Source organism: Malurus melanocephalus, unplaced genomic scaffold (genome assembly GCF_030028575.1).
Source record: "Malurus melanocephalus ecotype Western Australia unplaced genomic scaffold, MMel_1.1 scaffold_28, whole genome shotgun sequence".
Classification (NCBI taxonomy): domain Eukaryota; kingdom Metazoa; phylum Chordata; class Aves; order Passeriformes; family Maluridae; genus Malurus; species Malurus melanocephalus.
Window position 1 is genome coordinate 3211950 of NW_026623260.1, and position 22692 is coordinate 3234641.

The 22692-nt window shown below is 52.5% G+C and overlaps 2 protein-coding genes across 6 annotated transcripts; one reads left to right on the top strand and one right to left on the bottom strand.

The window, feature by feature from the left end:
• The first annotated feature begins 366 nt into the window (after positions 1-366).
• On the top strand, positions 367-14071 carry ELOVL1 (ELOVL fatty acid elongase 1). 4 transcript variants are annotated; one of them, XM_057390656.1, is made up of 8 exons: positions 367-390; positions 10287-10348; positions 10786-10976; positions 11138-11218; positions 11411-11467; positions 11786-11891; positions 12044-12180; positions 12594-14071. In XM_057390656.1, exons 2-8 carry the CDS (start codon positions 10303-10305, stop codon positions 12846-12848), a joined length of 873 nt encoding a protein of 290 aa, XP_057246639.1. In that variant the 5' UTR covers positions 367-390; positions 10287-10302; the 3' UTR covers positions 12849-14071. The 4 variants fall into 4 exon arrangements, with proteins under 4 accessions (XP_057246639.1, XP_057246640.1, XP_057246637.1 ...); XM_057390657.1 differs by lacking the exon at positions 367-390 and adding an exon at positions 517-540; XM_057390654.1 differs by lacking the exon at positions 367-390 and adding an exon at positions 1501-1524.
• A 3291-nt stretch (positions 14072-17362) lies between these two features.
• Positions 17363-22685, bottom strand: CDC20 (cell division cycle 20). Of its 2 annotated transcripts, none has more exons than XM_057390658.1 (11): positions 22615-22685; positions 22070-22266; positions 21371-21516; positions 20661-20757; positions 20022-20150; positions 19462-19658; positions 19040-19134; positions 18462-18693; positions 18228-18353; positions 17940-18057; positions 17363-17633 (listed from the first exon to the last, which is right to left on the bottom strand). In XM_057390658.1, the coding sequence occupies exons 1-11, from the start codon at positions 22659-22661 to the stop codon at positions 17455-17457; spliced, it is 1563 nt and encodes a 520-aa protein (XP_057246641.1). In that variant the 5' UTR covers positions 22662-22685; the 3' UTR covers positions 17363-17454. The 2 variants fall into 2 exon arrangements, with proteins under 2 accessions (XP_057246641.1, XP_057246642.1); XM_057390659.1 differs by having other exon boundaries at positions 22570-22632.
• Between the last annotated feature and the right edge of the window lie 7 nt (positions 22686-22692).

Here is a 22692-nt window from a genome sequence, read left to right on the forward strand (position 1 = left end):
CGGCATCTCTGGCTTCTGTCCTGTGTCTCCGAAAGCTGTACGGGTTTCCTTCATGTTGTCACCACCACCCTGGAGCCAGCTCTCCKCACCGCACGCTGACCCTGCCCCAACCCGCACCCTTTTCCCAGTCATTTTCCACCTTCCCCTCACGCCGCTCAGCCCCTCAGGCAGAGCCCGCCCGGCTCCCCGCGCAGCCCCGGCCCCTCAGGCTCCGCCGGGATGGGCGTGGCCACGGAACGGGCGGGACGGAGCGGCCGCACCGATTGGCCTCGGCACCCCTTGGGGGCGGGGCTCTGGGATCTTGGCCAATCGGAAGCCGCGAGTGGGCGGGGCCTCCCCCTTTAATGGCGGGGGCGGCCGTGGTGGCGGCAGATCAGGGTGCGGCTGGTGGTGAGTGCGGGTGGCTGTGGGCACGTGGGGCGGAGGGTGTGCGGCCCAGTCCTGCCTAGAGGGGGTGGGCTGGGGGTGCCTGGTCTGTCCTAGAGGTATTTTGGGGTGTTCGCGAGCGGGGAGTTTAAATGGGGATGTCTGAGGTTAACGGTGAGTCGAGGCTGCTTGTTGTGGTGCGCTGAGGGGGCTTTGGGTAGGTGTTGGCAGAGCGGCAGGATGCTAGAGAGGCATTAGCAGGGTTCAACTGCTTTGGGGGTTTAAGCTCTTCTGCTAGGAATGGCAGATCCTGCCCTTGGGAGGCCATGTGCTGGCTTGGCACCTGCTAATCAGCCTGCTGGAGGAGGCTCGTGTGTGTATATGTCCATGTTCCCATCACCTGAGRTGCTCTGTGTCGTGGGAGGAGGTGTGTGGTGTCCCCTCACGACGGGGGTGGAGGGGCGCGTCGGMGGAGGCCGTGGCCTGATGGGTGGGATGGGTGTTATGATACTGTGACGTGCCTTTGGCGGGTGATCAGGCTGGGTGTGGCTGTAGAGGCTGTCAGCCCCTCGGAAAGGGGGTACCCGTAGTACAGTGTGGATCCTTGTGGCAAGCCCTGTGGTGCGCAGACCTGTCTGTGTCAGACGGAGGGGCGCAAGTGGAGTCCAAGTTGAGTTGTTGAAGTGCTTTTTTTCTCAAAAGCAGCTCTGTCCTGACTATGTGAGGAGCGAYAGTGCTCCTTGGCTCACAGCCTGGTGCCGCTGCTCCAGCGCACCCTCTATGGTGGCAGGGAAGGGTGTAATTCCCTTCCCGCAGTCGGCTGCTCTCCTTCGGGACAGAGCCACCCCCTCTGTGCGAGGCTGGGATGCTTTCYCGGCTGGCCCGGGGGAAGGACTGTCCCTCCGCGCTGCGTGTCGCGGCACAAACACCGATCTCCGYCCCGGCAGGTCTCTGCCAGCGGCCGCGCTGGGTCCCGGCCGTGACGGGGCTGCCTCCCCACTGCTGGCCTGTGGCCCGAGCCCAGGGTTCGCCTGCTCCCCGGTTCAGGGACCAGTGGCTGCGCAGCCTCAGGGACGGGATCGGTATCGCCGTGTTGGCGTTTTGGCGGGACTGTCGCGCTCCACAGGCAGCGGAGCAGCCTCGCGGGCTCGCTGAAAGGTGGCTGAACCCCCACACATCGCGGCGGTGGCGGCGGCGCGGGGCCTCTGTGGGCCCTCAGCGGCCCTTCCCAGCCGCGCAGGCCCCGCTGGGCCGCGGCCCCGCTTCCGGGCCCGGCCGCGCCACACCCGATTCGGGCCGGGAGCCGCCCGGGCGGGGGGACCTGGCGCTCCCTCCGGCGGCAGCGGGGCCGGGGGCTGTGCCAGGGGGACTCGTGGTGGGGGGGCAGCAAGGCTGAGCGGGGCGCTGCCCGGCTCCTGCCGTGGGCACCGGCCTGAGAGCTGCGGGTGCGCTGAGCAGCCGAGGGCTGTGGTCTCCTGGGGCTTTTCTGCACTGTGGCGAGAGCAGCCCCCGGCGGCCGGGGAGCTTTCTTCTACCCAGCTTCGGCATCAATGTAACCATTGAGATGGCTCTTCCCTCCTCCTCCGGGCAGGGTGGCAGTACCAGGCCTCCCCCGCTACTGCGACACAATGTCAGCTTTGAGTGCCGGCTCGTGTAGGTGCTTGGCCTCCCGCTCTGGAACGCGGTGGCCGGAGGAGGAGGAGGTCACTGTCACCCCCCTGGTGTCAGCARTCTCCTGATCTCGGGCTCACCTGGCACTGGTGTGGTAGTGTACAGGGGTCTGCGCTTCCTGGACAGCTGTGGGCTCGAAAACCACTGGCAGTGCAGGGCTTGGTCTGTCGGTCTCTTTATAGAACGCGTGCCGGTTCCTCTGTTGTAACGAACGGGCAGTTGGGAAAGCTACTTATTTTTTACCTTGTAACAGACTAAATGGAGCTGAACGCATAGTCATTGCAACAAGAGGGGAAGCTTTGGGGATGGCAGTGTGTTCCTCAGYGCCCGGACTGCTTCTGCAGCGGGGGCTGTCAGGTGCTTTCCCTGTGACTGATCACGTTGCTTCTGGAGTCCTAAAGGCAGGGAGAAGTGGGGTGAATACCCCCTTCCTATGTCAGTGGGCAGCATGGAATAACACTGGGTGCTTTACCCACTAGTGCATTTCCTCAGAGCATCTCTTCCCCTCTTGGAGACCAGGATTGCCTGTGCAGCAGTGCATCCATCCTCCTGTGCTGTCCCAAATTGACCACCTTCTCTTCTACCAGAATGCAGCCAGGGCAGATTCCTAGCTGAATGGAACTGACCTTCCCACCAGACCTGCTGGGCAGCTTGTTGAGGATAGTTTAGAGTCAAACAGCTGGCTGAGCCCTTGGGGCTTTGTGGAGACTGCTGTGGCTTATCTCTTTCCTAGGAAGCCCCTCTAGCTCATGGGTGTGAGCTAACAGCCCAACCGTTTCTGTGAGAAGCAGCAAGATGCCAACTGTTGCAGGATCTACTTGCTGCGGGGATTAAGCTGTGCCACCCACACAGCCTGGGCCTCTGTGGTCCTCCCTTGTGTTGTATTCTTATTCTTGTTTCCTGAAAATGGGTAGGGGGATTATGTGGTCCTTCAGGCCAGAAATGTAGTATGAGAGAAAGCACTGTTAAAACTGAGACTAGAGGAGTGTAAGCTCACTATGACCTAGAGGTGTCTTGTACCATGTTAGAGATGAAAACAGGGGAGCTTCTATTGAAGGCACATAGTGTCTCCTCTCCTGGTGGAGAAAAGCTTTGCATCCTGRGGCACCTCTGAAACTGGTGTCAGAAGCAGGTACTTGGCTGGGCACTGTCCTTGCATGTTRCAGGTGAATGCTTTCCCCTTTTCTGCTGGGGATTACGGCACAGTCAACACTCGGCTGGAGATGCTTACAAGGGACACTGGGAGTGGTGCCTGTGATGGCCCAAGAGATGCTCTGTGTTTCTGTGCTTTTGTATTGGAGTTCCAGTAGTGTGTGTGTCCTACAGGCTGTCAGATGGTGGGAGTACTTGGGCTGGAAAGTCTGGTTCTTTCCAGTCAAACAGGTGAGGCAGCTTGGCTCTTAAAGGGAGGAGACAGTCCCCAGGAGCCAGGACTCTTCCCTGCAGGAGTTGTGGGGCTGCTTTTGCACAGCAATGACAGCACAGAGATGACAAGCTGCAGCTGTCACAGCCTCTTCTTCACCATCAGGCCTGTTGTCTGCATTCTATCTGAGCCTTTAGTGGCTTGAGGATGGTGGAGGTGGTTAATGTTTCTTWATTTCCCTTAGTGTGTCATAGGGTTGATCCTTCCCTGTGGGATGGATCAGAGTGGTAAGCTGTCACTGGCAGCAAGTCTTCCAGGTTTGCTACAAGGAGTGCTCTTACCCTGTAGATCAGATCAGGTAGCTTGCTCTCACAGTTTAAGATTTGYTCTGTACACACACAGGTTTTATAACTTGTGCCACTTCTGCTTAACCCTAAGAGGCTTTCCCTGTCTGTACAGGAGCAGCAGTAGAAGCAAGTGCCCTGGCTTTGAGTTGGTCAATCTACAACTGTGTTGGAATAATCAGGCCTCATGCTTAATTTTTTTTCTTTTGGCCTTGGAAGGCTGTGAACCTATTTAAAAGTGGTATCCATTAAGCCTCAGGCATGTTGGTTCTAGATGCATATATTGTGCTACGGGAGTGTGACATCTTCATACTATTGGGGAACATCCTGCTCTCYTGAAGATTGACTGTGTTGCCTTCTGGGTGTGGAGGGTATGGGACCCAAAGCTGATACCATGGTGAGTTCCAGGCAGTGGCCCCTTGTCTCATTGAGAAGTAGCTCTGGATTTGTACCTGGTCTTCTTGAATAGACCAGATAAARCTGTTGGAAGGAATTTGGGAGTTTTTCCTTTCTGCATCTTGCTTTTTATGTCTATCTTGTCTTGATRTGCCTAATTAATGCACAGGCCTGAGTTGGGCAGAGCACAGTAATCATTACTGTGTCATGATTACAGCCAGTGCTGTGAGAACAGACATGAAGCCTTGTATTGAGGCATTTGCATAGTGATTAAAACCAGAGATGAATACTGTGGTACAGCCTGTCCCACCTCCAGATAAGGCTACTCTGTTTCTTTGGTAGGTGGTTTAGAAGGCTTGACCTGATTTTGGATGCAGGTGTTAGAAGTTGGCCTTGCTCAATCTAGCTTTGCCTGCCCCCCTCTGTCACCCKCCTAGTTCTGTCCTTCCTGAGTGTGCTCTGTGCATATAAACCTCTAATTGCAAGGTATGCTCTTGTAGGACGTTGGAGTCTGATTACCTGCCTTGATTTTTGTACCCAGTGCCTTATTGCAGATGGTGTCCTCCTTTCTCTGAAAGCTTGTGAGGTGCCATATTGAGTGTCAGTCAGAACTTTCCTGCTGCTCTGGGAGTCTCCTCTTGCTTTCCCTGCTTCTAGTGAGTATGGGAAGGGCAGAGCTTAATCTGTTTGTAGGATGCTATCCAAAGGCTTCAGGGTTTTTCAGCCACTTCGTGAGAGAGTGGTAGAGTATTAACACAGACTTAGTGAAGATGGGGAAACTGCTCAACTTCAGGCAGGACACTTTCTGCCACTTGGATCCAGCGTACCAGGAGCAGCACCCAGCCAGTGTGACTCCTACACTGGTTGCAASGGCAACTCTTGCAAGAGCTGTTACATATGAGTTTGAGGGCTTGCATCCCTTCTGTGAACACAGACCTCTTGTACTGACTTCAGAATATGCTGATATTATATGCTGATATATCCTGGCCATACAACATATGGTACCAGGTTGTTGGCCATGTCCTTTGACACTCAGCATGAAGTAGGTGAGCCAGAGGAAGTGACAAATGGATATGGTTCAAATAGGAAAACTTACCTGCTGGTTGCTAGCATTAAATTTTTTTGTAGTCGTTGTAGTTATGTTGTGGACTGAGTTCTGGGACTGGTTGTTCTCAAACTCCAGTTAGAGTCTGCCCTAAGTCCTTAGAGCTGAGGTGCCAGGCTAGGTGGGGTATTTTACTGCTCTGCCCTAGTCTGTGGGTATGGCTTTCCACACTTGAAATATAGAAGCTCCAGTTGTTCTCCAGACTTGTCTTCTGTGGCTGGTGAGCTGGTGACAGGCATGTCTTTAAACTGATTTCTTTTGAGAAAAGACATGGCTTTAGAAGCACGTGCACAATGCTATCTTGAGTCTTCAGTGAATGGCTGAAATTGTTAGCAATAATGCAAGTGTACTTGAATACAACTCTCCTGTTGAGTGGCCTCTGCTGCATGTGGTTGAGCTGGTGTTAGGAGATGCTGTATGTGAGATAAGTGTGTACTGCCTGGTTCCAGGYTGCTCTCCCTTTCACATGGACACAGAGCAGCAGACAGAGGTGATCCAAATCCAATTTTCTGTGCTTTACTGTACAYTTCAGTCTAGGAGTGATCCTACTGCAGAGTTGATTAAAAAAACAGGTTTGCAGCATATGGCTGGCTGAGCTCCTTCTCTCTTGTCTTGCTGTGACTGCCTTGCTTCTTGTGTGTTGTTTGGGGCAGATAAAGTTTTGTGTTCCTCATCTTGCTGGATTCACTTGTGCATGAGTTCAGGAAAGCTTCTGGCGCTGTGACTGTCAGCTCTTGATGGTTCGAGGTGCCAGCCTTGTGTGTGCAGTACGTGTCCCTACCTGTGTCTGGTCTGGGGCCACCAGAGCCTGTCTTGATCAGTTCCACTTTTCAGCACAGAAACATAGGCCATGGGCACATGGGGTGTGTGCAGGCCTTGCTGGACCCTGCAGTGACTTTCTGGAACTCTGGGCAACTGGGGAGATGCTATTGTGGGGAGATGGGGGAGGAAGATGCTTCTTCCTGAGAGGTGGTGGAGCTCAAAGCTGCATCAGGCAGCAATCCTTGATGCCATCTTGTAGATCAGGGATGCGAGTTGGTTTCACATCTGGCCAACTGGTTATCTCCTGACCTTTGAGGGCTGCTACTCCCTTGGAACCCCCACAGGGCCAGGCCTGCTTTAGCCAGTTCAACAAGGGCCCTGTGCCAGCTGTCCCTGGGGTGGCAGCTCTGTGGCCACCTACCAGACGGTTTTGGTGCTGCCTTTAATTAAACTAGTGGGGAGATGAAGGTGTTTGCTTTTGCACTTATTACAGGACTGATTTCTGACCTGAATGCTGAGGAGGAGTGTTGGATGTCTGGGGCAGAGTCTGTTGCTTGCAGATGGTTGTTATATGGGGAGATATGTGCTCTGCAAGGCTGTTAACAAAGTTAAGTGGGTTGAGCTCTGGTCTCTGTCAGTGTCATGGTTCTGACAGTGCTGTGGCTGGTCATAAAGGGCCTTGCAGTTGTTGCTGAAGTTGCACTAATCAGCTGTATAGCTTGCTGGAAATATGCAGTGTACACGTTGCTCAGTGTAAGCAAGTATTTAATCCTTGATGCCGGTTACTGGAACGAATTGTGGCCTGATACTCTAGTTTGCAAATAGTGGGAACTTTTTCTCTGACATGGGGAAGTGACTCCCTGTTGCTGAGAGGTAAGAGATGTGTTGCAAGGTTTCTCTGTATCATGCAGGGTGTGTTTGGGCCCCTAGGGTTCCTGCTCATTCGGGATGCTTGGACCTGTTTGCTTGATTTCTCTTCAGCTGTTCAAGCTCAGCTTTGGGTTCCTCATCTCCTGCCAACTCATTGCCTAAGAGAAGCAGGATTTAAGAGGTGTCAGAGGAAAGTGAGTGTCCCCTGTGTGCAGAGCAGACAGATCCAACCACTGAGCTGTGAACATCTGCAGTGTGTGACGTGTGGCATGGTGTGGAGTACAGTAAGAGTAACAGCAAATGCTGTCTGAATGGTGAACCTCTCTCAATGTGCAGAGGGGTGTTGTGCACAGGGGGGAGTTCAGGTTCCTGGACATTTGCTGATCTGTGCTGGAAGACCCCTGCATGCAGCAGAAAGGACTGGCTTGGAGCAGTCATGTTTTAGGCAGGCCAGTCCGCTTCATATCCCCCTGCTTAGTGAAGGTAATACTTGGGCCTGCCCTGCAACTCCTACTTTGCAGCTTAGCTGTCAACACCTCAGTGGCTGCCCCTTGGGAGGCAGAGGAGGGCAAGATGTACCCACATTTGCTCACTGAGCAGGGCATACTTTGGACACTTGGACAGGATGATGTGGCATGCCAGCATGGATGCCAGGTCTTGTAAAGACCTGAAGACCTCGGGGGTTTCCCTGGAGACATGGTTGTTCTGCTAGCTTAATTTAGCAGGATGTTTTCCTGCCTAGAGAAACTCAAAAATGCATGATCCAAAATGGCCTGTAGCATAATTCTGCTATTTCTGCYCTGGTAGAAGTCTTGGTGCTTGCCCAGAGCCTATGTTCAGGATAAATCCAATGCCTCCCATCTTCCTGTGGCACGTGTGGCTGTAGGCGTGCTGGAGGTGCTTCACAAAACAGCAGTAAGAGGGATTTGTTGCTGTTCTTGCTGGTGGGTACCTCTGTCTGTGCTAGTCCTGAAYTGAAGTGGGCTTCTACTGCTTGGGGGAAGAGTTGTCATGGACCCTGAAGTCCTAGTTGGCTTGTGGTACTGGAGTCTTTGTTGGCCCCGGGTCAGAGAGGTGATCCATAGTGCCTGAGTTGAAGTGTTTCCCTGCAGTGTGAGATGTAGCTTTGAGCTCAAAGACAGCTGATACTCTCTTCTCATCCTAGCCTGTCCAAAATAGGCAAGTATTCGGCAGGATTTTTGTCTCTGCCCTGGACCTGTAGTAAGGCTGACTCATTCACCTTGATAAGATAAACACAGCTTGAATAGTCAGGTGCCTCTGCTGGGAGCTGACTCTTGAGGGCTCCTCAATCTAGCAAATAAAGGTGTAGCTGGATGTAGTGGTTGAAAGCTGAAACTAGACAGACGAGTTTGGAGCTTGTTCTTAGCCATTAAAGCAACATAAAGCTCACCAGCTTTCTGGACTTGTACTTACTGTRTTTCCCACAGCTGAGCCTTGAGTGGCTCTTAAGGATGCAATAAYTCCTGCTACACTTTTATCTGGCCTTTGCTGCATGTGGAGAGTGGATTATCTTGGCTGTGCCCAGAACCTTTCTTGTATCACAGTGATACTACAAGTGAGTATTACTTGCTATTAAATCCTTTGAAACCTTGGGTTGGGAGGATGGACATGTGTTCTGCTGCTGAGGTGCCACTGATTAATGGGGGAGATCAGTCCTAGGTGGGCTTTGCCCTATTGCTCTGTCTGCCTCCAGGATGGCACAAGGAGCCACCTTTTGTGCTTTTTTTTTTTTTTTTTTTTTTTTTTTTTTTTTTCATAGCAAAACTTGAGCTTTGTCCTCGGGGGGTACTTGGCTGTGCGGGCTGCTCTGGAGCCTTGCTTGGAGGAATGGGTGTTTTGGGGGATTGAGGTGAAGGAGGAGATCTCTTCCTGCCTGCCGCTGTTGCAGAGAGGTTGGATGGCACTCTCCGGTCTGGTGGAATGCAGAGGGGATGACTGGACAGGCACAGAGCCAGCACTACTGCTGCACCAAASTGATTTGCAGGGAATGGTGAGCCAGAATGGTGTGTGCCAACCACCCCTGAAGATTATTGCCAGCAAAGCCTTTCATGGAGGTGCCTGGTAGCACTGCACAGGAAGTGTCTGCTGCCATCCTGCCCACAGCAAAGATGACATTGAGCTCTTCCTCTTGCTGTGTAACTAAAGGAGCAATGCTGGTGTTGGCTGGTGAGGGCTTGAGGTGGCAGTGGCTGCTGAATACTCAGGGACCTTACTGGGAAGAAGGGTACTCTGGCTTCAGCCTCCTGGCTGCTGGTCTGGAAAAGGCCGTGTGCTTCCTGATGGTGGCAGCAATATATCTCTTGGGGAGACTTGGGCTGGRGACCCATTTCCCCAGGCCTTGTGTGGGCAGTGACTCCTGTGCACCTTCTTGGAGGCGAGRGGTAGGTGGAGTGTCTGGTAGCAACTGTGGGGAATGTCTTCCTCACAGCTGGATGAGTCAGATAAGGCTGGGTCTGTTCTCTGCCTCCCTTCCTGCTGCTCTGGTGTSCTGTGGGCTGGGGAGAGGCTGGGCAGCACAGGGGGGTGAGAGAGTGTATTTCAAACTTGCCTGCAGTGGTAAGAGCCTGGGCCTTTCCTGCTTTTCGGGAGAGCATCTGCCTGTGTGTGTGCTCATAGTGAGACTAAGCAAGTGTGGGGAGCACCAGTCCTCCCTGCAGTCTTCTATTGTATGACTTTCTCTTGTCTGGAAGGGGAGTGGAAGTGCCACTGCCAAGTAGGATGCTCCTTGCCTCTGAGGTGTTACAAGATTATATGGTAATAGTTTCTTTTCAGGAGGGTTTTGTGCAAGGATGTGAAACCAGGAACTTTGACACCAGAAACTGATGTTTGTTTCTGAACCTATGGATTTCCTTCCTCATGCAATGTGGGGKTATGCTGTTTCTGTGGTGGGTATCAGGAGCCTAAAGCTTACCATAAAGGCACTGCTCTCTGGAGAGTGTGTGCCAGCTCTTCATTTTGGCACCAGGGTCAGACAGTGGTAGGTAGTGGCGCCAAGGCTGGTGGCAATGTCATRGTGCTTGTGCATGATAATGCTTGAACTTGTACAGCAGGAGCAAGATTAAGGGTTTGGAGATGGAGTGCTGAGGTTGGAAGCATTCCTAGCTGGCTTGAAGTGTTGGATCCTTGCCTTGGAAGGACTGCTGGCATTGGATGATGGGGTTCCCAGCAGAGCTGGGGAAACAGGGCCAGGCACTGTGAGAAGTGAGGAGGCCTGTGGCTCAGCTGGAAAGTGGATGCTGGTGTGTGGTCAGCTGAGAGCAATAGTGGCCAGATACCCGTGACTGTTTATCTGAAATTGTGCTTGGAATTTGCTGATTTGCAGGGCTATGCTCTGTAGGCTGCCCTCCTGGGAAAACAACTACCTGATCTTTCCTGCCTCTTTCCACAGAGATACTGCCACCACCATGGAGGGGATTGTGACCATGTATCAGGACTTCATGAAGAAAGCAGGTGAGTGTTTGACTCTGCCCAGCTATCAGRTAGGTAGCACTACATGCCTTGTGACCATGGGCACCAGGGGGGTGATCTGTCATCCCCAAAGCAGTCTGGGTCTAACTGTATCCTGCCTTTGCCCTTACACARATGCGTCTCTGGGGTTTTTGTGCTGCCTGTTACGAAGCTGTCTTRCCTCAGTGCAAGTCATTTTGGGGCATTTGTGCTCTCCTGGGCAGAAGATCTCCAGGCTGCCCTGCAGCCTGGCTTGAGCCCATGATGTGCTGAATATGGTTGACTTCACCAGTCTCTACTCCCAGACTGCTTCCCTACTTGCACTCCTGTCCTAGGRGAACAGGATTGCCACGTCCTTGCCTCCACTGTTGGCAGTAACACTGCTGGCAGCAGGCTGGGGTGAGGAAGCTAACTGCTCTGCACTGTGGCTCTTTCTGCAGACCCCCGCATYGCTGATTATCCACTGATGCAGTCCCCATTCCTTGTGATGGGCATCCTTCTGGGATACGTCTACTTTGTCCTATCCTTGGGTCCCCGGCTAATGGCCAACAGGAAGCCTTTAAACCTGAAGAAGTTCATGGTGCTATACAACTTCTTTCTGGTGGGACTCTCACTTTACATAGTCTATGAGGTGAGTTGTGGACAGCTTGGTCAAGCATGTGTAAAGCAGCATGTGCAGGCTGCCTGTGTGATGTGGAGCCCTTTTTCTGGCTGTTCCTTGCCCTTCTGTGCAGAGCTTGATGTGCAGTGGGTGATGTGTTGGGCMTCACTGTGATGATGCTCTTGTTGCAGTTCCTGATGGCAGGGTGGCTTACTGGGTATACCTGGCGATGTGACCCTGTGGACTTCTCACAGGACCCCAAGGCTCTCCGGGTGAGTTTGCATCCCTCTCCAGATAAGTGAGGATGGCCTTTAGTGCTTCTGTTTGAACAACAGGTCATAGTTCCTGCCTTTCCTGAGGCAGAGGATTTGGTTGGGGCCTTGGTTTCATTCTGGGTTAATTGTATGATCAGTGGGCATGTTCAGGCTGGGGTGGGTCTCTAATGTTAACCTGTTCTGTTACAGATGGTCAGTGTTGCTTGGCTCTTTGTTTTCTCCAAGTTCATCGAACTGACAGACACGGTGAGTGAGTTACTGAGAAGGCCTTGCTAGGCGGGGAGTGGGGGCCCAGTGTATTTAGGGTAGGTGCTTTTTCACCCCTTCCAGTCTGACCTGGTAGTGCTCCTGTTTGACATCACTGCCGAGGAGGCCACTCTGGAATATTGCTGAGGCCACTCTGGACATGCTACAGCTCTGGAAACAGGGGTAACCTAATAGGTGATGACAGTGAGTGTGGAGGGAGGGAAGCATTACTGAGATCAGACACTGAGTTAGTGGCCCAGCCTGCTCTAGGTGCTCCCAGGGCTGCTGGTCCYTGATGCTGTTGGGCTTTCATTGCAGGTGATCTTTGTCCTGCGGAAGAAGAATGAACAGGTCACATTCCTGCACCTTTTCCACCACTCTGTTCTGCCTTGGAGCTGGTGGTGGGGAGCAAAGTTTGGTCCAGGTGAGGTGACAACTGTCTGGGTGACCAGATTGGGTGGGGTTACCCCAGCATGCTGAGATGGGGTTTTTGGTCCTGCTGGGCTCTTAGCAGCTCTGTGTAGTGCTGATTTCTGTGTAGTATTGACTTTSACTAAGGAACATCTATCTTAACAGGGGGAATGGGCTCATTCCATGCCATGATCAATTCCATGGTGCATGTCGTCATGTACTTCTACTATGGGCTGTCAGCAGCAGGACCTGCCTTTCAGAAGTACCTGTGGTGGAAGAAGCACATCACAGCCATCCAGCTGGTGAGTCTGTGTGGTGGAGCAGAGCATGTGCCCCAATATGAGGGACAGGCCAGCCCCTTTACTTTTGAAAGGTGCAGTCAGCAGTTGTAGTTTTCTCCTCTGTAAAATACTTCTCTGAGTTTTTAGCCACTCTGCCCCACTGTGGGCCTCTGATAGCCCTACCAGGCTGGTTAGGGTGTGGGGTGCTGTTCAGCCTGCTGTCCCTGGGCTGCAGCCATGTTGGGAGGGTGAGAGGCATATGCTGCCTTAAGACTTGTGCCTGCCTCTTCCAGTGGCTACTGACTGTGCCTCACCATAAAGCCCTGTGTCAGCCTGGGGAAGGAGTCTAGGGGTTTCCTTTAAAAATAAGGCCTCTGTGGGTTCCCTGATCCTGCTCCCATTAATAACTTGTTCTTACTCTGCCTTGCTCCCAGGCACAGTTTGTGATTGTCTCCGTCCACATCTCCCAGTATTACTTCATGCCCAACTGCCAATACCAGTTCCCCATCTTCATCCACCTTATCTGGATTTATGGGACCATCTTCTTCATTCTCTTCTCCAACTTTTGGTACCAGTCCTACACCAAGGGCAAACGGTTGCCCAGGGCGGCTCAACAAGCAGCCCAACACAACGGTAGCAGCATCCATGAAAATGGCACTGTCACCAATGGCAAGGTCAAAGCCAACTAGAGGGCAAAGCGCTCCCAGAGCCAATGAGAGCCCCGGGGCAGAGGCAGCTGGGACCTGTCCTTCTGCTCCTGGGTGCCACTAGCCAAGTCAAGTGCCTACAGACTGTTTTACCCCTGTGCCCAGTCCTGCTGTCCCCTGTCTGCATGCTCAGCCCCTCTGCTCTGAGCAGCCTTGGGCCACTTCTGCTCCTTGGAGGGCTTGTGCTGTTTCTGAGTGTTGCTGAGCAGAGAGGCAGCTGCCTGCATCACAGCTGTGGGGCTGCAGACCCATTCCAGTGTTTCCAAAGGAACTTCCCCCAAGTGCCTACATCTGGCCCTTCTGCCTAGGGGCTATTTCCTTCTGAGTAGGACCAAAAGAAGAGACTGCTTCCTGTCCTGGTGCCCTCTCCTCTTCCCTGTCTCACAAGAGCCCATGTGGATGAGCAGGTKTGTCCCTGGCTGCTTCCCACTGCCAGCTCATGTGTGAGTGCTCCTGCTCTACGATGCCTTGTGCCACTTTGTTCCATGCCACAGTGCTGCATGTCCCTTCTGGTCCCTGTGTGCCCAGCTTGGGAGTCCTGCCCTGGCATACTTGTGCCCAGGTGTGTCTGTGGAGAATGTAGGGGCAGTACTTTTGGGACTTAAGGGYCCAGACCTGCCCAGTACAGCACACAGCCCTGTGCCTAGTACATAGCAGGGACTGTTACAGCCTGAAAGGCTTCCCCCACATGATAGGCCCAGGTTGCCTTGCCGTTCTTGTGCCTGGGCTGGGTGCTCAGTGTGTGCTTAAGCCACACTTACCTGATCCTCTATGGCAGCTGGTGGCTTGCTCCAGCATGAGAGAGACCAAGCTCAGCCTAGTCTTGGACCACTTCCATTCCTACAAATTCAAGACTTGAGCAATAAGTGCCCCTAGAATTAGCTCCTGGGCTCTCCTGCTTGGGACCAGCCCTGCTCTGGCCTAGCATGAGCACAGCAGAGGGTGKTTTTAGTGTGCTTGGCTGTGGAGTAGCAGTGAGCACCACTTGCCTCTGTGGATCTGACTGGGCCTGGGTGAAGATGTGCTCTTCCCTTCAGCAGGGCACTGCAGCAGCTCTCCTGGCCTGGTGTCTGTCACCTGCTCTGGCTGTAACCAAAACATGCTGATGGCCTTGAGGATGAGGTGAAGGAGCCAGGCCCTGTCAGATTGGGCTGCTCTTCTACCACAAATAAACAAACAGAAGGAGAAATGGCTCTGTCCTCTTGTTTTCTTGGCTTACTGTAAACAAAAGCTGTTCCAGGTGCTTGGTCCACACAGTGTGGTTGGAGGCAGGGCTGGGAGAAGCAGCTGGTGTAGCAGGTTTGTGTTGGGGGGGGGAGGGGGAGAAAAGTGTGATAGTTGTGTGCTRATGAAGCAGATGGCAGATTGTTTCCAAGTGTTTTGATAGAGCAGTGCTCAGGGCAGGAAGTGTGTCAAGGCTTCTGTTGTGAAAGTGACTCCACCCTGTCAAAGAATGGTTGGGGTGGAGCGTGGGTGCGGGCTCCTGGGCCACCTGCCCAGGAAGAACTGCTGCTTTTCAGAAATCTGGGGAGCTGGSATAGGGTAGAGCAGGGAATAGAGACTCTGGAAACTTGAGTGATTGGGAAACAGCAGCTTGTTGCTTAGTACATCTGCTAAGCAGAAATTGCTGCCATCTCCAAATACCCTTGCAACATGGATCTGTGCAGAATGTAGCTCAGGTGGGTCAGAGGGAGGTTGATGTTATTACTGCCTTGCTCTTGCTGTAGAAGTGCATCTTTGCCTGGCTGGGCTCTGTAACCTCTCCAGCTGTCTCATTGTGGTGTCCCTTTGGTGCTGTTGAAGGGCTGCCTTCCCCATCACCCCGTGACTGGGGCCCTCCTGAGCAGAGGCCAGCCTGGTTGCTGACTCAAGCCTGGGCAGAGGASTGGGGAGCCAACTGGGCAGCTTGTGGCTGGGAGGAATGTGTTAGAGCAGCAGCCTCCAGACGCTCAGTTTCACTGTAGGCTTGATTGTGGRGTGGGAGGGCTKTGGTGGATGTCCAGCCAAAGCCCTRGAGCAGGACTTAGTGTGAGAGAGCTCTGTTCCTGCTCCTACCTGGGCTGCTGTACACCTCAGGGCCATGCTGTGAACTTTAGGAAAGCATCTTCAAGTGACCTGAACTGGTGTGACTAATATGCCTAAACTGCTTGTGAGCATCACCCTCTTTTACAGGGCTCAGTGCTTTTGTATATAYGAAGTCATAAAGTGGGATCTGTGCAGTGTTCTCCCAGTTGTTGCTGCTCCTCTGGGAGTAAAGGTTTGGATGAGTATTTGTTCTGCTCTGTGCTGWTGTGGTGTGTAATGTTAGTTTGGTGCTCAGAAGTCACCACTTCGGGAGCTGTAGGTGATGGTCCTGCTGACATGGACCTTTTCCTGTCAAGCTTCCTTCTCCCTTCCAGCTGGCTCTTAATAAAGAAAGGACTGTCTTTGCTTTTGCCCAAAATAGTAACAATGCTTTAAACTACTTATGCTTGGTATTTTAGAATGGGCTGTTCCCAGCATGTGCTCTGCTCTCCCTTCCTCCAATTGTTCGTGTTAGCTGTGTTCTTCTATGCGCTGGCCATGGCACTTGGTAATTAATATGCTGTCATGCTGTGAACTGAATTCACACCTTATAGGGCTGCGTTTACTGGGCCTGCTGGATTAGTGCCCACTTCCTTCMTTCTGCTCCTCCTCACTCCAGGATTGTATGGACCAGTAGGGGGCTAAAATCTCTGCAACACCATTAGCCTCTGGTAATGATCAGGCAGCCTTCAGGGACTGAAGTGTAATGCACAGCTTCTGGAGGTGGGGTATGTGCTAAGGAGAAACAGCCTATACTGCCTGAGAAAGCTGAGCTGCTCTTATGTGGGAGTGAAAAAATTACAGCAGCTTTCAGGTATATAAAGCTTTCCTTCCAGGTCAGGGATCAGGGGAAGGCCTAATCAGCTGTGAGGCTACAGGCCAAGTCTGTGCTAACTCCCAGCACCAAAGTGCGGGGGTGTGGGGCAGGGCTCCTGCAACAGCAGCACAGTTCTGGGGAAGAGCCCAACCTGTTTTCCCATTAGATACAGCTGCTGCCCTAGGATTTGTGTGTGAAGAGGGAGAGCTCCTTCTTTGGGCCTCCTGTGATCTTTTCCAAGTGGCCAAATTGAGATGCACCAGCAGCCCTGCTGGGAAGGTGCTGGGCTCAGCTGCTGTTTTTTGAGACTGTGCTTCCCATAACAGCAGGGTGTGCGTGGGGGTGCTCTGCTGGGTGTGGGTGCACCCTCATTGGTCTCKGCACAGCACAAGGCACAAGTTCGTGCTGCCACTGGCCATCTTTGAAGGTTCTACTTGGTTTAAATCTCAGGAGGCAGAGCTAGTGCTAGGTACAGTGTGGTACTGTGCTGARGGGAAGGTGAAAACAGTTAATAATCCACCCTCAGCTAATCACTGAGGGCTGATGGGAGGCACAGGCTTTGTGGAGCAGCTTCGAACAGGCCAAGGTGCTAATCAGMTGTGCAGTGTCGCCAGCAGCCCCTGGTAAGGCTGGTGCAGCTGAAGGACAGGTTTGATGAGTCTGGTGCAGCCCCACAACCTCAGACACYGTGGCTCCAGCATGCAGGGCAACATGGCTGAGCTGGCTCTTGCTCAGGTCAAGGCTTACATATGTTCCCTCCAAGTTGCTCCAGCACAATTCAGCCTGGAAAAAATGCATTTTTCCAAGCACAAGGGGAGTCAAGCTCTAACAAATGTCAGCCGCGTTGTGCTGCCTGCTCCCCTGCATGAAGYCTCAGCTAGGCACCAGGGCTTCCTGTCAGCAGGATAGGACAGATCAGAGTTGYTGGAAGAATATGTGACTAAGGGCTGAGCACTGGGGTGCTGGTGCTTTGCTTGGCCCTTGCATGACATCGAGGCTGGCTGTGGCAGTGTAAACTAACCTTTTGTTTTGCATCAGCCTTTATGCCCGTGCCAGCCCCTTTTTCGCCTTTGGCATTATTATTGCTATTGCTGTCTGTTTCCCCCCTCCTTTTTCTCCCAATAGCAATTGACTCTAAAATTCAGTACTAAATTCACTGCAAAAATAGCTATTCTACTCCAGCACTAGCAGGCAGTGATGGCTGYCTGTGGCAGAACAAGACACACTTGTGTGTACATTACAGCTCAGACTGCCAGCTCTGGAGCAGGTGACCACTCCTGAGGGGTGGTGGCAGATCCACAGTCAGGCCATGTTGTGAGACAGGACACAACAGAAACTAGGGCCACAGCGCTACCAAGCTTTTTAGTTGAGCCTGTGGTGGAGCTGCTGTGTTTGYAGTCAGCATCAAGATAGGGCAGGTGACTTATCTGTCTTAGCTGAGACAGAAATAGAAGTACAGCCCTTGCACAGCATCCTGCTGCTAGGCTGCACGAGGCTACGGGTACCTGTAAACAGGCCCTAGAGAACAAAGGCTCTACCCCTTGCCCAGATCCCAAACCTCAGYAAGGAAGGACTTGAGGTTGGGAGCYATGGCTTTTTCTTCCTTCAGATTCCATTAAAAAAAGTGAATGTAAGCAGTTTATTAACATTTAAAATACTGTACAGTGTGTAAACCAAATACCCCCTCCCCACAACAACCCCATGGTCTCAGCGGATGCTCTGGTGAATAATGCTGCTTTTGGTACTGTTTGCCTTCTCTTTCTCCTTCTTCTTTATGGGGTCCATCTCAAAACAGCGCCAGAGTCTCAGTGTTTCATCAGCAGCTGCAGAGGCCACCGTTGTACCATCAGGGCTCATAGTCAGGTTCAAGATTCTGGCAGTATGACCTGTGGGGGAAAAGGGTGCGGTGATCAGGGGTGAGCTGATCAGCACATGCACATTTATACCTGTATGCTCCTATGAGCCCYGCCAGCTTCATAGCTGTCCCCCCACTATGCTGGGGCAGTGTAAATTCAGACCTTAAGCATGTATTTGGAGCAATGGTGTTTCYTCAGCAGCCCAGGGGAGGGCCTTGCTCCTACTAGCATGCCCTGGATACCATCCTGTATCAGTGACGCTGCAGGCTCAAACCAAGGATTGCAGCTGCCTTCCATCTCTAACAGCCCCCTCTTCCCCAGGCCCTGTCTACTTACCTTGCAGCTCTGCGACCTTGGTCATTGTTGGATACTTCCATAGAACCAACTGATTCTGTGCAAAGCCATGGCCTGAAATGAACTCCTTGTAGTTTGTTGACCACAGGATAGAGCAAACCTGAGAAGAGGCAGTAACACAGGTAAGACAAGCTGCTTGTGCTGATGCTTACTACTCAGAGGTGAGCGTGGTSCCCTCCTTTCCCATGCCTCCGGGCCCAAGGAGCCAGCAGCTCTGTGTAGGTGTGCTGCCAGAAGATGTTTGTCTGCAAGCTGATGTTCATGTCTCACCTGGGAATGGGCATCGACAGTACTGAGGCAGGCGCCTGAACACACGTTCCAGATGCGGATATGTCTGTCACTGGTGCCACCTCCAGTGGCTAGAACATTCATCTGCCAGGGGCACCATGCCACAGCCTGAGAGAGAAGAGTTCATTTTAAGACATGCAAGAGGCAACCTGCATGCAGCCAGTGCTGCACATGTGCCTTGCACACAGACATCTGCCCCGGCAGTCCTGTGCTCACCTTGACAGCACCCTGGTGCTGAGTGAAGGTCTGTACAGGAGCAAAGTCTCCACCGCCCCCTTGGGTGCACGGCCAGACATTTACCAGATTGTCATTGCCACCACTGGCCAGGTAGCGGCCATCTAGAGACCATTTGAGTCCGCACACCTCCTGTGTATGGCCAGCAAGGGTGGCTACATGATGCTCAGCTACTCTGACATCATGGTGATGAATATGACCAGTCCGTGCTCCACTGCAGAGAGAAAAGAAAGCTTGCAGGGTCAGGCTGACACATTTTCACCCAAATGCATTTTTGTGTTGTTGCAAGACAGCTGTTTCAACCAGTGTTATCAGCAGCACAGGTCTGTTGATGTGAGCAAAACAGCCACACAAGCTCTTTACAACTTCAGCACAAAGGGTAATACAGAAGAGAGGCCTTCTCCCCACAGTCCTAATGGAAAAGGCTGAGAAAAGATCCCAAGCAAGGACAGAAACTTCTCTCTGCCATCCCTAGCCCACATTACACATAGATTGAAGGATGGGAATTTGCAAAAACTGGAAGCTGCCCTTGACCCTTGCACCCCCACCCAYTGCTTTACCTGGAGAGGATGTAGCTGTTCCAGCTGAGGGTTCCCACACGGGCACAGTGGCTGGTCATGTTCCGGAGACGTTTCTGCTGCTGAATGTCCCATAGCTAGAGAGAAAAAGTAGTAAGTTCTCCAGAGGAAACCCTGCCTCAAGAATCCCATTGCACAAGCTCTAGCATTCAGCCTTCTCAGTATGGGAGCAGAAAAAAATTGTATCTCGTGACTATAGTGCAGAAGGTAACACCATTTATGAGAAAACCCCCAAACCAAACACTGCCTTGTATGCTGCACTTGGCTGGGGACAGTTCCATCCCACATCTGGCAAGACAAGTCATGTGCATAGAATTCTTCCTGTGCTAGCCAAGCTTTTGTCCCCAGGCCCCACCGTTCTGTCAATCCCTAGACAACACCTCTWGTTTTAGTCCTGCATTCACCTGGACCTCAGCACTACTTGTGCCAACAGCAAGGTAGTTTCCTTCTTTAATCCATGACACAGAGGAAATGTAAACATCTGGATGCTCCATCTGCAGCAGCTGGATAATGTCCCCAGTAGCATGATTCCACAGATAAACAGAGTTGTCCAGAGCCACTGCCAGGAAGTTCTGGGAGCTCCAGTCAATGAGATTCAGATCTACAATTTGAAAGAGCAACACAGGTCACACCATGCTTACCAGGAGAGCCCAGTCCTTCACCCGTGCTGATGCAGCAGGGGTCGGTGTGGGTGTACACACACGCATGCACCCATGTATGAGTAAGGGGGAGCTTTCTGGGTGTCACTACACCCAGCTGGTGGGGTCAGGTACCCTGCTCCAAGTCACCTACACAGTGCYCCAGACTACAATTCCTGTAAGGCTACACAGGGACACTCCAGAAGTGATCTGTGCTAACCTGGGTGCATAAAATAACACAAACAGCCCAGTTACACTGTCCTAGGAGCTGCACTCCAGTGCAGAATGTTCTGGATGCCCAGCACTCAATAGTGCAGCCTACTTACAGTAGTCATTGCGGATCTCTGGCGCATCCAAGATCCGGTCTGGCATTGAGGGAATGTATCTGCTATTCTTCTTGCTGGATCCAGGCGTCATTTTCTGACTGTAGAGCACTTTCAGGTTATTCTGATAACCTGTGTGCAGAGGAACAGGTTTGTTAACCTGAGTTAGTTTCCTACCAGCGAGTGCTGCTCACCTAACTAGGAATCCCTTGGAATGAAAATAAAGTCCTAAGAGATAGTGCAGTGTGCTAACATCACTGCCAATATGAACTGCCCAACCAGGGTGAGCTACAATTTCCTCATTCATGGAAACAAGTTTAACAAACACTTGGGTATTTGTATCCCATTAAGTATAGTTACAGTTAAGYTAGAAAGTGCGCAGCAGAGTTTGAAGCTCTTGCAGACCTCAKGAAGGTTTGCCACCTGCAGTAAGCGTGAGTAACTGGCAGTCATTGCACCTTTCCTAAATTACTGTAACAATTATGCCATCCCTCAATCTCAGGAGCCTAAAGAAGGGAGACTCCAGTGTGTATAGCTCTCAGAAGCCAGTTGATCTCCTGTGACCACACACAGCCTCTGTGTTGCTGTTGCCCTGACCAGATCTTCCCCACTGATTCAGCTCACRTAGATCCTGTATCATACCTTCTGGAGCGTTCTGTGGTTTTCCACTGAGGCGGAGGATCTTTGCTTCTTCTACATCAAAACCATTCAGATTCACTGCCCAGGCTTTCTGTTGCTCCTATGGAGACAAACCACCCTCAGTGCAATGCATTTGAGASACAATCCCAACACTGCAGTTAAAACAGACTGATTCCCCTTCTCTTAGAATCAAGAGGTGTACAACTGTGCTGCAAGGGTCAGCTACAGACAGGYAGGACAAAGTTTTTCCCTCAGATTTTCAGACATTGTCCTGCTCAGATTTTCATACAGTGGCAAATTTAGTGTTGCCAGTTGGAAAAGCCACAGCCACAAGCGACCAAATGCTTCATAAACAGATTTCAGAACACAGTGTAAAACATTCCAGAATTGTCCCCTGTGTAGACATTGTCTTGGAATAGCTACCACCAGCAGTTTCACTCTGCATAGGTCCACAGCTTTGTGTTTTTYAAAGCCTCATTATTCAAAAGTTAAATTTTGCTACCAGAAGCAGCATAAGCTAGAATGAGTGGCAGGCTCTACTGCTTTAATCTCATCCTAGGCTCCTGAAGCCCAGAACTGGAAGTARGGATGGTTGGGGCTTGTCAGTCCCATGTGTTCGCTTGATAGAACCTATAGTTTACKTCTCTGTAAATGGGCAGAAGGTTTAGGAGTTCGGTAGTGTTGAAATCATTGTAACTTAGCAATATGCTCACCTTCTTGGTAGGGGATTCCTCAGTGGGGTCATTCTCTTTGGTTAAGAGGAAGTTTGCCATCTCCATCTGCATAGTGCTTCGATTGGGAATGTAGCGATCCCCCCCAGCCTTTGTGGGGGTGCTCTGAATTTTGGATCCAGATTTACCTGCATTTGCATATGTAAATATTATCTTACAGATATTTAGTACCCTGTATTAGAGACACTATGAGAGTAAACGCAGCACTCTTCCCCACTGCACSCACCAGACAAGCAGGACTCTGAGACCTCATGCCGTCCAGTTACAACTAACTCATATTCCCCTGCCTCCTACAAGCTGTGGTTAGAGACCATCAGGAGACAGCTCCCTGTGTCTAATGCAGCAATTCCAGAGTTCACAGATAAGGGGAAAATACAAAAACACAGTTACAGCATGTAAATCTGTCAGCTGACAATACTGCCCACGCTTGTCCCAACATGCAGCTGTGCCAGCACGGCTCAGCTGGGGGATCAGCAGTTCACCAGCCCCAGTGCTCAGAGCTCTGCCCAGCTCATGCTGGGGAGGAGGTGGGTGATTGCCACGAGCACAGCCCACCTCTTCCTGCCAGACCAGCAAGCCGGTGGAGCAGCRTGGCAGGGAACCCATAGCCTCATGGCTACAGACAAGCAGCCTGGGTGAGACCCCCGCACCCATCCTCTGCCACTGGTGGCCGGCGCTCACCGGGTGTCTTGGACGGCGTCTTGCTGGTGCTGTGGGAGCGATTGACCGGCTTCATGGGCGACACGCCGACGGGGCTGGGCCCGGAGCTGCTCTCCTTGGCYTTGCGCTGCCATCGCGCAGGCGGGGCGTTCGGGATCGGCGTGTCCAGCTTCAGGAGCCCATGCAGGTCGGCCTCGAACAGGAACTGCGCCATGGTCCTGCGGGCGKGCGGCGTCAGCGGCATCCACAGGGWGCACCGGCCGGGCTGCAGCCTGCTCCGACGGACCCCGCGGGCCTCCCCCCCACCGAGCCTCCCACCACCGCACCTCTTCCAAGCCCTCCGGCCGCTTTTCGGGGTCCTCCCCACGCCCGAACACCCCCCACCGCTCTCCCCAACCGCTCTTCGGGGCCCTTTCCATCAGCCTACAGCYCCTCCAGCCGCTCCTCGAGACTCTCTCCGCTAACGGACATTCTCTCTTCCCCTTATCTGCTTCACCGCCTCCCCCCGCTTAAGACTGCACCTCAAAGCTGCCTCAGGGATCTCCCCGTTCCTGCCGCACGCTCACCTCCGCCGCGCAGCCACCGCTCGCCCGCCCCGCCTGCGCCGCAGCATTTTAAACGGCGCGCGGACGGGCCCGCGGTTG